The sequence below is a fragment of the Buteo buteo genome, chromosome 11 (assembly GCF_964188355.1).
Source record: "Buteo buteo chromosome 11, bButBut1.hap1.1, whole genome shotgun sequence".
NCBI classification, from domain to species: Eukaryota; Metazoa; Chordata; class Aves; order Accipitriformes; family Accipitridae; genus Buteo; species Buteo buteo.
This window is the reverse complement of record NC_134181.1, coordinates 27,952,595-27,971,328: the sequence shown is the minus strand read 5'-3', so window position 1 is coordinate 27,971,328 and position 18,734 is coordinate 27,952,595. Positions and strand designations below refer to the sequence as shown.

Here is an 18,734-nt window from a genome sequence, read left to right as displayed (position 1 = left end):
CATAAAGATGACTGTGGAAGGAAACGCATACTAGCTCTTTTCTCCAGTATGATCCATAGCTCTGAAGACTCTTTGACAGCAAAATAAAAGATCAAAATCAGGTTGATCAAAGTATGTCATATTCCCAACTCAGTGCATGATTTCCATGTCTCATAACTGAAACAATGACCAGCACTACTGTACACTTAACTGATATGCAAGAAAAGTGTTCACGTATTTTGGGTAGGTTTAGCTAAATGGTTTTTAATAACAAATGTCTTGCAGTCATTCCCATCTCCTGGAGAGTCCTGTAGCTACAGGACAGCTACTAGGTGAACAGTTCCCTGAAATCACCTTTGAAAGACTGCCAAGGTTCAAATGAAAAATAAAATCAGCCTTGTTAAATTAGCACAGACGTACACTACAGTGTCATCCTATGTACTAAAAGTTAAAGGTCTCCATGAAAGATACTGTTTTATAAGACAGTCTGGAAGATACGAAGATTTATAAGCACCCAGGGCAGTATGAAAAAAAGCCTGAGGGGACAGAAAAGAGAAAGAAGGGAGAAAAACACTAGTAAGCTAGAAATAAGTCCTATTTGTACATACATGGGTTGTTCCATGGGATGCGCAGTTTAAGATACATACTTAAAAGAGCAAGCCACAGGCACTACTGAAGGAATTAAGCAAAATTCAAAGCGTGTACAAATTATTCTATTTTCTAAACCGGTAAATAACATCACAACATGAAGAAAGGCTGTTTCTGTAAGCAGGCTGAAGATTGGGAGAAAGTAACAGGGCCATCTAACAATCCCCTGGGCAAACACTTAATCATTTACATCTTTATTCTAAAGAAGTACTGATGGAGGTTGAACAGTTCATCTATTCAAACTCAGTAATTCAGACAAGCTTTTTTTGAAAATATGAATGCCCAAGGAAAACGCACTTCAGGGTGAAAAGTCAGGTCTGTAGCAGTCAGTCTGTTTTCCACATATCTCTGGATACTGGCACCTCAAAGAGCCCTAGTGACCAGGGACACATCTATAGGGTCACTTTCAGGGAGTGCACCTAGCACCAGACTGTCATTTTTGATGCTTGAATCCTGATCACTAACATATTTTTAAACAAGTCAAGGACATTACAGGATCCACAATCCCAAGTATTGCAAGTCACTGGGCTTTCTTTAGCAGCAGCTAAATAAAAAGACTGACCACTCCATTCCCACAGCCATTGTAGCATTCTTCAAAACACAGTAATTTTGTAGGCTCGACTGTAAACACCTAAGGCAGTTTGACAGTGGAGCTTCACAAGACTTGAGAAACAACTGCTGAATAAAGACATGACCGCATGATCCAAAGTCATCTGATTATCATCCACCAGCTGAGCACCAGTAGCAGTCCATATTCACATACCTGCCTCAGCTGGACACCAAAATGAAACAGCCCCGCAGAACCGAAGTCCAACAAAATCCCATTTAAGTTGATAGGGCTTTCCCATGCTTCTTCAAAAATAAATGTTCTTGATTTTTTAAAAGAAACTAAGAGGTATATTCTGATCCTTTCGCTAATACACGGAGTCAACTTTATGACTTAGATAAGATGTTCCAAGACTGTTACCAATGAAACGCATGATGATACTAAGCTTCTGGGCTAATAATATGGACTTTTAAGTCCAAAATGGGAGAGATCCATCTATCGGAAAAACAGCTCTTGCACTCAATAATATTTTAACACTCTTTTACAGACTACAAAAGAAGAGCATTTCCTATATTCCATGATATTTCTTCAAACTGCAGAACAAGGGATATCTCAAGGCACACAGTAATTTGACTGATTTGTATAAAATTGTATTTTTAGAACTTTGTTTCAAGTAATATAATGAAGATCCACTACAACCTAGAACAAGACATTTAATTTCTTCATTGTACAAAAATAGCTATAAACCTGATTTCAATTTCTTTGTTTTCACTACAATCTACTTTCTTACAAATAGTTTCAAAAAATGTAGCCTCTTCTGATAATTGAGTGTTCACTTCTGCTTACTCTTTAAAGAGTCTTACTCTCCTGGGAACTGATTTTTATATACAAATCACATAAAGCTACATAGATTATATGCTGGAGATGATTAAGAGAGGGCAGGGTTAAATTTACATCTAAAGAAAGCCACAGATGTCGGACAAATTATTTCTATACATAAACAAGCATGAGTTAGCATACGCATGCCATTAGTATCTTAAAAGAAATTTACTATTTTTATATTTATGCTGATTGTAGCTCTGAAACTAAAGTAACTGATACACTACAATGGGTTAGACAAGGTTCATTCACTGAACAAAAGGATAAATCTTGAATATATGAAAACTTTTATCAAAATAGCTGGATCTTATAAACATAGTTCCATTCTTTCAGTCATACTGTTATCCAAGACAGTACATTTGAGTTGCTTTTCCAGGCAAAACTATGACTGAGAAAATAAACGTGCAAATAAAACTTTCCTTTGGCAACACTGACTATTCCTTTTCCCTAAAAAAAAAAAATGAGCATACAAAAAAAAAAAACCCCACCCAGCCACTTAGAAATGTAATTCCCAAACAAGCATCATAACAACAAAAAAGAAGCCATACAGTGCACATGATTTCAGAAACTACCCAACGGAGTGAACTAGTGACTGCTCTAATATCACTGAACAAAGACAAAGAAACTGTAGGAAAAGAACCTCTGGACAAATAGAGTACATTGAGAACAGCTAATGTTTTCATAGGGGACATATTTTTCCAAAACCAGCAGCCTTCTCCGAAGGCATAAAGTAAGCATGTAGATCACGGCAATTTTGTTACTACGATGTAGCTAAACTTCCAAAAAAATTCCTCAAGTTCCATTACCTAACCTTCATAAACATATTAGCATAAATGGAAAGTCTCTCTCATGGAGTCATAAGCAGTAAAGAGAGAGAAATCAAAGGCCAGAAACTGCAAATTTTCATTACAGAAGAGACTACAAGTGTGGGTCCCAAAGAATTTCTGCTAACTAATCCTTAACTGTCTAGGAAAGGGGGCAAACAAGTAGAGGGGAAAGGGTGTCAGCCTACAGATAACCAGAGTTATCAAAGTTTGCATAAGAGTTTGAGTACAATGTCAGCCTTTATTTAATGAAGTCAGGACTTTGCAAAACTGAATTTCTGGGAGATGAAATGGAAATGAAAATTTGAATCACATGGTGAAAATTAGTCCCAGGTATTCCTACACAACAACGGGCTACACTGAGTTTGAATTTGAAAATATTTTCTTGAAATATTTGCTACTGCGCAAATGGTGTTAGAAGTTACCAAAAAAGAAAGAGAATGTAGAAACATCAGAAGAGACTTAAGACTCTGGATTAAACCACTCTGCACTCATAGTTTTGATACTCTGTAGGTCAAATATACAAAAGAAAAAAAAAAAAAAAGAAAAAAGAGGATAATGCACTGAAAATAGTTCCAACGACTTCCCCACATGAAATGGCTTCTACATGGAGATGGACTTAAAGATAAGGACCCTCAGCTTGGAAAGATATGCTAAAAAAGAGGTAGTGGAAGAAAAAGAAAATATGATCAAAATCTGTAAGATAAATTATGCAGAAAATATAAATAGGAAACATCCCCACCCCCAACAAATTAATTAAATTATCAGTCAGGCAAAAAGAAAATATCTCCATACCATCTAGCACTCTACAGAATTCATGATGTCATAAAGATCAAAAGTATAAATGGGTTAAAAAATGGATTAGATGTACTTATGGGCATATAAGTGGCTAATAAACACAACAGGCCAGATACAACCAGTAGCTCTGGAAGTCCTTTAAATATAGATTGATCTTTCAGAGATATGCATCTCCCAGCTTCTAGTATATACTTCCCAAGTTTCTTATCCTTCCACAAGTATCTGCTACTGGCCACTAACAGGATACTGGGTTAGATGGATCTTTGTCCCGAGCCAAAAATATAACTTGTTTTAGCATACCACCATCTGTCAGTCTTCAGTACAAAGGAAACTGGCAATATCAAAGGCAGGCCATGTAATCCAATAGTGCAAGAGGGCATACAGCATGAGCAGTGCTGCTCACTAAGAGTACTTCAAACAGAATAAATACTTAAGTTCAACACACAGTAATAAGCACAACTCTTTGTTTACGCATACTGTGGTCAAGCAAGCACTCTGACAGATGACAGCATTGTAGTTGTCTGCCACAATTCCAGGCATGGAATAGGGAATGCACAACATACATTTACCTGCCAGGTCAGCTCTAAGGTCATATGGAATGTCTGAAAGAACAAGGGGCAGCAAAACGCTTCCTCGCTGCATTAAAATAGGCAAGACATATTTAATTTGGTTTACAGGGAGGTTCTCCAAACAATGTATTTTCACACATGTAAATCCACAGATCATCTGTTAAACATAAGTTAAGCAACAGTGCAGGTTATACACCTATGTTGGTAACGCAAATGGAAATTTATGAAGCAGAAACCTTTCCCCTTCACACACCACAGCCTTTCCCCTCCTTCCTCTACTTTCCTGCAAAGGGATCCTCTCCCCACAATGCCGGATATCCAAGCATTTATTTTCAGAAAGTAACAATTAAATAGTATAAAGAAAGTCTCCTTGCACAAAATCGAGATAATAAAATTTATTGTGTGAACACAAATTGCTGTCAATATTAGTGCATACCATTTTCCTACTACCCAAAATTAATGATTAGACATAGAACAGTCCAGCTGCTAGAATTAAACAAACCAGACAACAAGCCCAGATGTGTAGAAAGCAACAGCAGTAAAAACAAGGAAGTAAGGCAGGCACATAAATAAGTACAGTGAAGCTGTCCTCTAAAGTTGCATAAAGCAGCATCTAAAATCAACATGTCCTACCTTCTTACGCAGATGAATCATACACACTATGAAAAATTGGACATGAGCCGGCAACATGTGCTTGCAGCCCAGAAAGCCAACCATATCCTGGGCTGCACCAAAAGCAGCGTGGCCAGCAGGTTGAGGGAGGGCATTCTGCCCCTCTGCTCCGCTCTGGTGAGACCCCACCTGCGGTATTGCATCCAGCTCTGGGGTCCCCAGCACAAGACAGACACAGACGGACCTGTTAGAGTGGGTCCAGAGGAGAGCCGTGAAAATCTGAGGGCTGGAACACCAGTGCTGTGCAGAAAGGCTGAGAGAGTTGGGGTTGTTCAGCCTGGAGACATGAAGGTTCCAGAGAGATCTCACTGCAGCCTTTCAATATATAAAGGGGGCTTATAAGAAAGATAGAGAAAGACTTTACCAAGGCCCGTAGTGACAGTACAAGAGGCAACAGTTAAACTGAGAGGGTAGATTTAGATTGTATATAAGCAAGAATTTTTTTTTATGGTGATGGTAGTGAGGTACTGGAACAGGTTGCCTAGAGGAGTTGTGGATGCCCTATCCCTGGAAGTGTTCAAGACCAGGTTGGATAGGGCTTTGAGCAAACTCATGTAGTGAAAGATATCCCTACCCATGGCAAAGGGATTGGACTACATGATCTCTGAACGTCCCTTCCAACCCAAACATATGACTACAAGCTGGTTAACAAAAAACTGACAATAGAGGGGAAAAGAATGGGAACTATTACAAATATTAAGTGTTGTCCTGTCAGCAAAATCTCAACATGGCAGATAAAGCTTAACTAGAAATCTTTTCACGTATTTATTTCAGTAGAATTTGATACAATCACATTCAGGGTAGTACTGTCTTTTCTGTGCAAAGACCTACTGAAAAGGCAAGTTGAAAGTGTGCATGCCCAGCACTAACCTTTGCTAAACTTACTTCTTCATCTCGCCACCTACTTCCATCACACATGTAAGCAAGACTCCACGCAATCATGGTGAAGACACTCCTTCCAAATTTACACCCATGCTCTTGTGTACAAATTCACTGAGTAACCACATAGTCTTACTAATAAAATCTGTCCTTCTAAATTTTTGCTTCTTATATCAAGATACTAAGCTTAAAGTTCTCAGGGAAAAAACCACAGACTCCTATGCATAGACTTCTGGGCATATCCAGGACACTTATGTTTGTCAATACAATCACTAAAGATGAAACTGAAAAAGTAAACCCACAGCTTTCAGAAGAGATGAGCAGTTCATGTCTTGAGATACTCTGATGAACAAAGTTTAAAAACAAAAAAACCAGGTCTAGATTTCAATGGCAAAACCTGATTGATCCTCTTGAGATTGCCATAACCCCAGAGTGAAGGATGTGTGGAGGGACAGAATTTAATTTAAAGAATTTGTAACCAAGAAGTAGCAGCAGAAGCACAGGAGTAGCTTGGTGGAGACACTGTGCTCTGTCATGCAGGACAGCTGGGATAGATTCTTGCACTTGGTCTCACGCACCGCAGTGAGAACATAAATGCTTGCTTGACCAAATCAATTACTTTATCTACAATTAAAAGTAAAAACTACACTTGTGCCAAAAGCCTGTTGCCCTTCATGTCTTAGTTGTGCAACTAGAAGTCAAATTCAATAGACGGAAGTTGTAAATGCATTTACTAAGTGTGGAACTTTGGAATGAATGATTCTATTCAAGACAATTTTCATTTATCTGTTGGGTAAATTCCACACCATTTTAGTTTATTCACAATCAACACAAAGCATCAACAGAACTAGCTGCATGCTACATCCATATCCCAATAGCAGAGCATTACTTACTCCTGGTTCTACTTGAGTTCTATCTGCAATGTCAATATGGACAATTTCAACAGTCTTCCATGTGGTTGGATCTAAATTGTGCACCTGCAAAAAGAGAAAAAGGAATGATTTCCATGCTGTCACCTTACACAGCAATCCACCTTATGCAGTACGTATGCGTGCCATGGATTTTTTCTGGCCTTCATAAAGGCAGTGTTCTCAAAACCTATCCTTTCTTCCTCTGCCTTTCTAAAAAGGAATAATCTCCACAGTTACAGTTCAAATTCACTCACTAACCAATTTTAAACCAGCACAAACCCTTCACTTCTTGTGCATTCAGGAAACCTGGATTTAAGATTAAGCTGTATTCTTCTGTCACATTCGTTAGTGCTAATGAAATCAAGCTCTAATTAGAAACATTACCCATTTGGTAGTCTGCATGAGCTTTTTGATCTAGAAAGGAGCTGCACAAATTCTAAAGTGCAAATATGGCAGGTTTCAATAACCTGACTAAATCTAGTAGGTTCCCTAAATCATAGGGCTGCCTTTAATACAGACCAGATGAAGTGTGTGTCATGTGAAAGCATACGAAGGTCTGAAGATGTAATCAGCTTCACACCTGTAGTCTGTCAGGCATACCTAAACTTACAATTACAGCAAGCAGAGCTGTCCAAGAAATATTCTCCTTCTCTGTAGCATATCCATTGCTACAGTTCATCCAAGCACTGAAAATATACTGACAACTATTCCTTTGTGAATGGTTTATGAATATGTTTGTCACTATAGAAAAAAAAACAGCTGAAGAGACCTGTGAACCAAATCAACTGTTTAGAGAGGAAAACAAGAGTATTGCCAGCCTGGAAAATTTGCAGAAGCTGCTTCAATATATAACTCTACAGAAGTGTATGCAGATAAACTCCAATAGCCTTGTGAAACCTGTTTTCAAACAAACTTGTCAGCCTAAGTAGCACAAGCATGTCTAAGGTAAAAGAACATGAAATTAAAAAGAACTTACTGAAAATCTATTTAAATATTTGAGCGAGAATCAAGCATCTGCATTGGCCTCAACACAAAAAATAAAAACCTTTTCTTGTTCTTGCATCTCATTAGGTGAGACAGCTGACCACGTTAGAAGGATTTGAATAATGCTTTCTTTGTTTTACATTATCACTTGTAGGGCTTTGACTTTAGGCAGTAATTATTCACCATTACCAGGTATAGAATACTTTATCTGGATGACTATATGTTGAAAATATTACTAATACTTGGTATCCAAATCCCAACTCACGTTCTCTGATGTCCCCAAATCTGGTTTATGCCAGGTCTCAATTTTTATGAAGAAGTCATCTTTCATATATTCATTCTGTAAGAATTAAATCAAAAAGCATGAGTCTGAATACACCTCTGTGCTTAAAGTTTAGATAAATGGTATTTACATATAAGTCACTACAAAGCCTTGACTAGCAACATATTCTAAATTATAAAATTAAATTATTTTAATTATAAATTATAAAATTAAATATAAAAGAAACAGCCCCCTTGCCCACATGCAGAAATAGGTACAATGAGATAACTAAATCTAAATCTTAAGTATCTAAATCTTAGTATCTAAATCTTAAGTATCAGCTACAGCAGTAAGTAGTAAATTAAAACCAGCTATGTTTGAGAAATCCATCTCTAACTCTTCCATATAAATAGAAATAATACTGTCATTTACCATCCTTCCTCAACCCTGAAATTCTTTACCTCCATGTTCAAGTAATTTTCAAATTATGAATACTGCAGTTAAGACAAAAAAACCCTAAAATACATTTGCTTGAAACTTTTAATAAATGAGACTATTCTGACGCAGGGGTAATAGATAATAAACACTAGATGTTACCGTATAGCACAATTATGATAATAAAGGTCCAGCTACCACTGAATTGTATGTCTAAAGACTAGCACAGAACGCTTCCAATTTCAGAAGTAAGAAAGCATATACCAGTGCGCGCATGTATCATGATGAGTCAAGCTAAACAGTTCACAAACTGATTTGTTACTCCTTATGTTGCATCCACCTAGTGACAATCTAAATCAAGTTTGCAAGTGAGCAGATAAAGCAATTTAACATTAAACTTATAAGCTTCCTTAAACAGGTCACCAAAATATATACACAGGGAAATAAAGTCTTAATGATCTCTTTCCCACGCATCTTAAATAAAAACCAGAAAACCCCAAGCCCCCAGCTATGATGATCCATTTAGATTCTCAGTTAACCCATTTTAACTGAGGCAGGATTTCACTTTACAGAAATGGGATTTCAGACATTTAGGGACTAATTTTATTTCATTGCTCTTCCTGCATTCAAGAGTGTAGAAACCTCTGATCTGGATTTTTTTTTTTTTTTAAATCCCCCCCCCCCCCCTTTTTTAGCCTTATGTCTTACCAGGACAGATACTATGCTGCTGTAATGATAAGTAAAGGCATAAAAGAAGATACAAAAAATGAAAATATTTCGCTGACAAATAATAGTTCTAATTATAGGCATGTGCAGACAAATAAAGTAACAAGGAGCTCTATGCCAGGAACCCTCACAAGGCATATATAAAAGGTTGAAGCTAGCTTGCTAGAGTCACAGTCAATTTTAGCAGTAATAACAGATAAAATATATTTTAAAAAAACCCAACACAGGACTGATAGTAATTCAAATACTCACTGTCACAACTGGTCATTGGAAACACATGCAATGAAAATGAAAAGGAAACACAAAGTGTTATTAGATACAATTGTTTCTGAAAAGTCTCACATAAAATGATTGCTTCACAGCGTAAGAAACATTCAAAATTAGTCTAACAGCACTTGTGTGCATCAAGTCAGCAGAGTTCAGCAGACTTTGACTTGCTGGCCTTAACCTCAGAAGTTTGTTATAAGATATTTCAAAGTATTCAACAGAAACACAAAAGAAATAGAGCCTACTCTTAGAACCTACGCAATTAAAAGTATTCAAATAAAGCAATCACCTTATTCTAACAGACTATGAAGAATTAAATTCCTTTCAAACTCTCTGTTCTAGACCTTAAGAGAATCATCTCTTCAGTCTTACCCTAGGGACACTGGATACTAAGACTCTGGAGGAACCAGTAACTGGTCCCTCGAGGTTGCTCTTCAGAAGCACCTCTCATTTTCAGGAGAGGAGATCTCACAAACGCAAAATTAAAATTTGAAATATATTTTCCGCTTGATGGCATCCTCTTTTCTCCTAAACTGTTTAAGACCATCCCTCAACTGAACACTGACAGCAAAACACACAACAGTAGACCTACTTGTTCTACAGTAGGGATATGCATTCCAAGCCTTCTCATGGAACACCAGGGAGCCTTCTGGAGCAATCATCCTTACAAAACCAGGAACTTTACTGTGAAAAACAAACATTGACAACATTTTTTTAAATTTCTGCCAGCTGAAATTCCTCACTGATATCTTCCACGCTAATAAGAAAGGCACATTCTACCTAAGCACCTTAAAGGTTACGGTGCACAAGTTACCCACAGTTAAATATGTTGGAACTCTAGCAATTTTACTGATCACAACACAATGAAGAAAAAAACCAGGGAAGGTAATAATCAGATAATTGAGAGTGAGCTAGAAATAATTTTGGAAGCACTATGATCACAATGAAAGCTGTGCTTTCTTTTCAAGGACAGCAAAGACAAGTGTTGAGGGAGCACGCTGCCCAAGACATGCCACCTCCAAACTCTCTAGCAAAAACTGCAGGTTCATCAGTAAGCAAGCTTGTAACTTGGCTGGCCTGCATTCTAGATGGAAGGCCATTCAGCTATTTCAATCACACCTGAAGAGGAAAAATGCAGCTCACCATAAGCAGAATTACCACCTCTGATAATAATTGTCCTCTTTAGTCCAACAGAGTGCCAATGACAGTTGGCAAAAATTGGACGCTTGGGACAAAAGTAACAAAATCTGATACAAGAGAAATTTGGTATTACCTAGGAGAATACTTGAGGCTGGCACCCTTAAGTAGATGAGTTTGAACAAACTATGTGTACACATGTGCATAAGGGACAGAGTTCAATCTATGTAAGTGTCCCATCCTCAATTTTTCTCCAAGGATGGTGAATAAGTTCCTGTCCTTTTTTCTTTTAGATTCAAGGGAAAAAGACAACTGATGATTCCTTTTTACATCACAGGAACCTTATGTCCCATTCATCTGGGACTTCTCTTTTTCTAGAACAAGCAAACACAATTCTTTCGGCTCTTCCACACGAGTCATGCTGCCCATGCTTACTTTCTACCCTCTAGTCTCTCTCTAGTTTGTGCACATCTGAAAGTCCAATGCCCAAAGCCAACTAAAATTAATTACGATCCATACCTTGCATGCAACAATCCTGCATAACAGAGCCCTGAAGAAAGTTTGCCTTCGTGTTTACTTTCGCATAGCTGAGACACTAAACATTCAGATGCTTTTGAACAGTACTGCTGTACAGCATTTATTTCCCATGTCGTCTTTGTGCTTCTCCCACAGGTAGCCAAGTGTAAACATACTCAATTCTTCAACTTTCTAGACCTTTTTTCCCCAAGTATAAACATTTGGAATACTAATCCTCACAACTTGACAACATATTACAAATCCTAACAATGTGGCTGCCTTTATGGTACTGCAGCCCTCTAGAGTAACATCGACTGTTAATCTCTAAATGTTCAGACCCCTTTTGGGTCAGTTTTCCAAATAAGCCAGGTTTTACCCACTGTGAAATGCATGTAACTTCTGAAAATATTCTTTACCTTACTCATTCTCTCTCAGAAAAACATTACCCTACCACATCACAAGAACTTGTGTGATGCCTTATAGAGTGTTTTTAAAGAGCATTCAGCCAATAAGAACTCTTTCTGAAATACCAAATCATATGAAAACATTCTTCCTTTATAATGCAACAACCATTCTCTTTTTCTCTATCTTTCTATATCAACACTCCTGTCTTTTGGGCTATCCTACAAAGCATCTGTGATACCAACCCATCATTTCAGCTATCTACTAAGCATTCAAATTATTCTTACTTAGAGATGCATTTGCCTATTCACATATTGGACATTTTGCACAGGTCTCCATTACTCTGTCCCACATATTTAAAATCCACTGTATTTCACATGTTTTCTCACTCACCAGAGCATTCATGCACAATTCAGCAAATTACAGAGTGGCAGAAAAATACAAGTACCCCAGAATAGTAAGCAATGGAAGGCTGCCCTCACTTTTAAACATTTCTCACTCAATATCAACTGACCATAACATGTATCAATGTTTTTCTCACCTCTTTAAATGATAGATTTTGTGAGTATATTGTCCCTTCTCACCATCCTTTTCATAAGGCTCATTTTTTAAGACTTGAATTCCTTCACCGCCTCCCGTTTCATTTTTGCTAGCTTCCGCCACAGAATAAAGTTGCCCAACTTGATACTGAAAAGTTAAGAGAAGTAAAATTTCAATTTTAAAGTTAGCCAAAGCTTTTAATGCATACAAAAATTTAGCTGTTTCCAGTGAAAATGTGGTAGTACAAGCAAAATTATCAGGAAATAAAATACACCATATAAAAAACATTTAGTAAAGTATGACAATCTGCTGGCAAAATCTATCTGTAGATCACAAGCACCAGGTCTATAATCAGCTTGTTTCATATTAATGCAACACTTTTGTGTAGTATACCAAATGCGTTATTCTTAATTTTTCTCATCCTAAAAGCAAAGTATATCTGTTGTTCTTAATTGTATAAAAAAAATATAATTTTTAGTTTACAGATTTTGAAGTGACTGCTTTCCAGCTATGAGCCTCCAAATTCATACTTTTAACCAACTAGACACTGCCCTCGCAGGACTCAAAATGCAAACTGCAGAAGAAAGAAAGCATAACATTTTCCCTCAGAAGTATATTCAGACATCCTACCATGACTTTCATTTAAATGTATCTCAGTACCATTTAAATAGCTGGCTTCAGATCTTGGAAGATGATTCCTACCTTTGCCTTTAGAAAAAGACTTGGAGTCACTCAACGCCTTGATCAGCAGGAAAATTCTGCTGCAGTGCAGAATTTCACAACTTTCTTTTCTTGCTTGTAAGCTGTGGAGTGGCTCAGAAACAACTAAAGGTTCTCTGCCTGACAGGCATTTGCCTCCTTTGAAATGCACTAATCTGCAAGAGGTTAACTCTGCTCAACTGGTGGCTTACACATGCAGTAACTTACCTGTGGCAGACTGCTGGGCACACAGCACAGGAAACATTTGGATACAGGCTAGTCAGATTTAAATTAAGACACATCTTCCCACCCATCACCCCAAAACAAAAGCAGGTTGGATGAGGACATACCTCTTGCACTGAGCAAGGTAAAACCACTCGGCTGAAAGAGGAAAAGAGCAAATTCAACAAAATGAAAAATTAGGCTTCATCTGCAGATAACAGATATAAACTGTAACAAAGACATTCAAGAAGGAAGTGTTAAAATGGTTAGTTAATTCAAGTTTTCTTTTTAGACATGCTCTGTGACAGTAAGGTTGCATGGATGCAATGCAACAAATTCAAGTAAAAATCAACAATGGATACATTATAAAAGTTAAAAAAAAAGGGGGGTTAAGCCCGTTAGAAGCTGCAGAGAAGAGCCAGGAAATCCAAGATCTACTTCCAGCTCTGCCATAACTTTGTATTGTGCTAAATTTCTTTAAGCTTTGAGGTGTGAGCTTTTTTTCCACGTTACACAGTAAGTAGTGCCGTCTGTACAATTTAAAAGGACAAATGCACAGGCTCTCAGAGCCTACAAATGAATTTTGGCAATTACAGCAGTTATGAATCATTTAAAAAAGCAACCACAGCTCATATTCCATTTAAGTGGCAGAACCAAGTGCATTTTACGCAAACAGTTTAGTTCTAATACAATACACTGTACAGTTAACAGCAACATCAGGGGATGCAGAAGCTGATTTTTCACAGCAACAGTACACTGCACAGACAGTATTTTTCAGTTTCACCTTACGTAATAAAATGGACAAAGATGATACAAATCATTGTTGTTGCAAAGCAACATCATAGAACAACTGCATTGTTCCTATAGCTTTTAAGTGATGTTACCTCCTTTACTGAAAACGTTATGGCCATTAAGATTCAATGCAACATAATCATCCTGAAACCACGAATATAAGTTAAGTCTGTCCACTGTTCTAGAGAGGAAGAAAGTTATTGTTAGCTGATTCAACTCTTGCCACCCCTTGCTGTGTCCACATTTTGTGAACAGTAAGTTTGACATGTTTTTGTTTAGGTACTACTATGAAAATTATTTCAGCAGCTTGAGTAACTTGTACCCCCCGCTACATGGCAGAAAATTCAGCAACCTTTAGAAGACAGAAATGATCATCCCCGAGGATCAAATTCAGTCTTTCAACTTCCATGCAACTACTTCTTTATCCCTTACTGGATAAAGATTTTCCTGTTTTAGTCTACTATGTACCAAACTGAAATAGTTTTATTTAAATTGTAAAACCTTCAGAGAGAAACTGAGAAAAACATTATCAGCCTCAAATGTTGGCAAGTGTCAGGCTGAAAGCAGAACTTGCATCCAAACACAGAATGGCCAAATGGCAACCACAATAAAATTCCCATAAGGAGTCCTATTATATCTCATTTTACCTGATAAAAAGTCCTTAAACTGTTTTTAAAGCTGGCTAGCAAGACCAATAAAGACAGAAGACACTTGTTTTGGCATTAGCAGATCCTGACTGAATACCTAGAGAGGACGCATCTGTGGCTTGCAAGGCAGTATAGGGGATTTTGGGGCAACTTCAGCTTTAGTCTTTAACAGGGCAATATGTAAAATAGGAGTATAATCAGTAAAACACAGCAAGTGTACAGGTACAAGGAAAGGTGAGGAATTAAAGGAAAGAATTGTAAGGAACAGGTTTTTTTGAACTTAAGAATGATGACAAACAATGCAATAATTCAAAAGAGCTGAGTAGCAAAGAAATCTGATGAGAACTTCTAAAGTACACAACCCACCATTATCTTGTAGGAAATGCAAGAGAGACAACTTCTCCTGCAAAGACCAATGCAAGGTCTGACTAAAATGCAAGAAGAGCAGGACACTTGGTTCTGCATGCTGCGCTGCCAGATATAGCGCTGGTACCTCAGTCCTGTCAGTTTGCACGTACTCTCTGAAATTTAGGTACATCTTTGAAGTATCCTTGGAAGCCTGTTTGGAACCTAACAAACACATTTGCTGCTATTTATTATTTTGAATTATTTGGAACCTGCACATTGTCTTTACTACTACAGCAGAGACTACATTTTACTAGACAGTGAGGTACTATAAAGCCAAAGGGGTGGGAGGGAAGAAGAAACTGGCTGGTGGTTTGCTAGCAAAAGACCTTACGGGAAAGATCTACCCAACGACACAGCGTTCCCAGCACCCGCGGCACAGGTAACTGCAGAGCCATGAAGGACACCGACGCTGCTCCAGGACTGTCACCACTGCCACTCGAGTCCCCTGCTAAGCAGAGCGGGGCTCCCCGTTCCAAAGCACCCGAGATACAGCACTCCCTGCAACGTCCGTCAGCTTTGCAGGGGCACACAGACATCGGCGCCTTGGTAAAGCATTAGCCCCAAGGGAGGAGTTTGAGAAACCCGTTCTGCGGGGACACAGCTCACTGGCTCCGGGGCGGGGGACACCCCTCGGGATCACTCGACTGCACTCACACACGCGGGTGCCTGCGAAGTCGATGGCACCTTCACTTGGCGTCAAGTGGCAGCTCGAGGTTGAAGCGCGGGACGTGGGCGCGGAGCACCAGCGCACGGAAACGGCAGAGAAGCACAAAGCAGATCCGCGCCCCGGGCCGGCGGCGCTCCCGGCTCCCGGACGAACCGCTCCCCGAGCCGCGCGGCGGCGTCCCGGGCCGCGACCACCGCCCCCACTCGGCCGCCGGACACCGCAGTCCCTGGAGGCCCCGCCCGCCCGCAGGCAGCGGCCAGGGCGGAGGGCCGGGCGCTGCCGGCGCCCCGCGCAGCGGAGCCGAGGGAGGCCCAGCGGGGCGCGGCGCGGCACAGCACAGGCCGGGCCCCGCCCCGCCCCACCCCACCCCACCCGACCCGGCGGCGGCCGGGCCCGGCAAGAAGGGAGGAAGGGAGGGATGGAAGGAAGAAAGGGACACGAGGGCTGCCCGCCGCGCCGGTCCAGGCCCCGAGGCGCGCCGCCGCTGCCTCCCCGACTCACAATTCCTTGATCAGCACCATCTTTCCCTCGCAGGCCCGCACTGCGCACGCGCGGGCGGCACCGCCTGCCCACGCTGCACCGCGCGCTTCCGGGGGAGGACCCGCCCCCACGGGCCGGCGCGCCCAATCCCGCCGCGCCGTGCGTCCCCCCGCCCGCTCCTGACGCGAGAGCACGCCGGCACGCCGCGCCTGCGCCGGCCGCCACCAATCCGAGGGCGCGCGGCTCCCGCGAGCGCCCCACCTCACCCGTAGACAGCCAATCATCGCGGCGCGCCGCCCGCCCGGCTCCGTCCCGGTGCCGCCCTCGACTCGCGTGCCCGCGCGGCGACGTCATCGCTCCGCGCGGCCGGGTCCCTCGGCGAAGGAGGGCGGGCAGCACCCGGCAGCATAGCGGGACGGGGCCCGGGGCCCCCCCGCGCAGCTCCGCCCGGGCCGGCGTCCGCGGCCCTGGCGGGGGGGAAGTGGGGCCGCGGCACCCGCCGTGCCTGCCGGGCGCCCCCCGCGGCTGCCCGCCCTGGGGAAGCCGAGGAGCGGGGCCGTGCCGGCGGCACGCTGCCGGTGTAGGGGCTGGAGCGGTCCGAGGAGGCGCCGCGCCGCTGGGAAGGCGGCTGGCGCGCTCGGCCCCGCGTAAACCGCCCGCGGCCCCGGGAAAACGCGCGGCCGGTACTGCGGGTACCGTGGGGGTCGCGCCCGCTGGGCTCGGCGTCTCGGCCCCGCCGCTACGCTGAAAACCGACCGCGGTCCTTGCGATGAGGCGTCACCGCTTGCGCCGCGCTGTCCAGCTGAAGGAAGCGCCTCGTGGGGCGACACGATTCCCGGCGCAGGAGCCCCGCCGGTGGGAAAAGAGAACCTGAAACGTTGGTTCATTTCACCACCGCCCCCCCCGCCCCGCCCGGGGGAAATCCTGGGAAAAGGGGCAACCGGCTGGGAGTTGGGCCCGATCCTGCTCTCCCGCAGCTCAGGCTGTGCATCTTCGCCGCCGCGACGGCGTCGCCGAGCTGACGACGCCACCGTCCACGTTTCACTGCCAGCGCTGTCGTTGCTCCGCGGCCAGCAATGCTACCACAGCCCTTTTCTTTTGCGGGGGGGGTGTGGGGTGGGTAAAATTTCTGTATGCAGTGTGTTTCAGGCCAAATCCTTTCTTGCGGATTCCTGTTACGTTACCTCTGGACTGCCCCTGTTTTGCCACACAAATGAAAACACAGTAAACCAGTAACAGAAGTGCTAGTGCCTCCACAAAGGGAAAGACCCTTTCACTGTTTCATTAAAGGGTGTAACACAAGCAGCCACAATTGCTGTGTCCAGTGCTGCCCTCTTGTGGGAGAATTTCTTTTATCCTTTACCAAGTTCACAGATAACAAGGTCACCAGAAATCAATCACTAAACTGACATACATACAACAAAGAACAAGACTCAACCGTTACTAGGCTCAGACCCACCTGCACCCTCCGGTCCCACAAACCTGCTGGTGACATTAGACCATCAGCTTTCATTAAAAATAAAAAAAAAATAAAATGAAAAGAGCCTACAAGTCTTAGAGGCACTGAAAGAAGGCTGAAGTGAGCCCCAAGAGTAGAATACCCAGTGAAGCTCCTCAAGCCTGTAAAGAACCTGTAACATTAGTCCTTGAGGAGAGAAATTGCCTTCGTATCTCAGGGGGGTGCTGGTGCCAAGTCCCTCTACACCAGGCAGCTGACACTACTCAATTTATGACGGCACGTGGCTCGAGATTACCTGGCTGGGGGACAGAGGGGTGGGACACACTTTCACTAGACGGTGAAAGAGCATCACATCTCCCAGCTCCCTTTTTATCCAACACATTTCTATTAATACAACAATCAAAGAGCAGAGTGGGGGCAAGAGAAAAACTTGGTGGGGAGGGGAGGCAAGCTAACTAAACCTTTACTCGAGGCATTTAATCTGAAAAGGGAAATATGCAGAGCTTCGGTGTGTTCAAACAGGGATTTCTCTAGTAGCAACAAATCTTTATGCAGGAGTCTCTCAGGTACTACGGAGACGTGCAGGATTGAATTCCAAAGTGAAAACAGGAAAATGAAGGAGACAGAGAGGACAACACAGGTGCCAGTGACTGATGAAGATAAACCTGCTGGAAGGTTTTTATAAACATTCATGAATGGTGAAGCTTAAGAGACCTGGAATGAGGAGCAAATGATAAAAACTGGTTGTAACTCAGCTGTTCAGAGCTGGAGCACAGCAGAATTAAGAGAATCCAGGACTGTGTCTTGCAGAGAGACCTTAACCCTGGAACAAGGACCCAGCCCTGCTTACTCTCAAAGCCACTGCCAAACCACTGTGACATACCCAGCTCTTCAACATGGGGCGTAGGAAGGACAACATGGGTCAAGTTTCCCCAAGTTGCTTCTGTATGCTATATTCGGCTTTATCGTTGTTTCCATAGTGACTAAAGTTTATCCTGTGGCAAAATGATGCCCTGAACACAAAGCAGCTGCATAACAATATTTCTGTTTCGGGGCACCCAAAAATAGTAATTCAGGTAAAACTACAGGATTTACTTAAAATAATGTATTCTAAATATATTTATTTGCTTTCTAGTTTGTGAGCATTAGCTTTCTGGTTTTTTTTTTCAGATTTTTCTTCATAGCAATGCAGACTAGCCACTTTTGCTTTACTGTGTTTGAAATGCTCGCACAAATATAGGACTAGGTAAACTGGAAAGAAAAAAAAAACATTTCAAGATCTGACAAAGGGGAGGGTGAAACTGCAACTTTGCAGTTTCTGCAGGAGGGAAATGATTCCTTCTCAAAAAATGGAAAAATGTTTGGCTGTGGAACAGTTCACAGCA

General features: G+C 41.8%; 1 protein-coding gene across 1 annotated transcript in view; it reads right to left on the bottom strand.

The window, feature by feature from the left end:
• Positions 1 to 15,977, bottom strand: part of PITPNB (phosphatidylinositol transfer protein beta) — a 35,496-nt gene extending 19,519 nt beyond the window's left edge. Inside the window, exons 1-7 of the mRNA XM_075041104.1 lie at positions 15,912 to 15,977; positions 13,025 to 13,055; positions 11,977 to 12,122; positions 9,973 to 10,064; positions 9,366 to 9,373; positions 7,956 to 8,030; positions 6,689 to 6,772 (exon numbers count right to left, since the gene is read on the bottom strand). Coding sequence (XP_074897205.1) covers positions 6,689 to 6,772; positions 7,956 to 8,030; positions 9,366 to 9,373; positions 9,973 to 10,064; positions 11,977 to 12,122; positions 13,025 to 13,055; positions 15,912 to 15,931 — 456 coding nt within the window. The 5' untranslated portion in view covers positions 15,932 to 15,977. The remainder of the gene's footprint in view (positions 1 to 6,688; positions 6,773 to 7,955; positions 8,031 to 9,365; positions 9,374 to 9,972; positions 10,065 to 11,976; positions 12,123 to 13,024; positions 13,056 to 15,911) is intronic.
• Between the last annotated feature and the right edge of the window lie 2,757 nt (positions 15,978 to 18,734).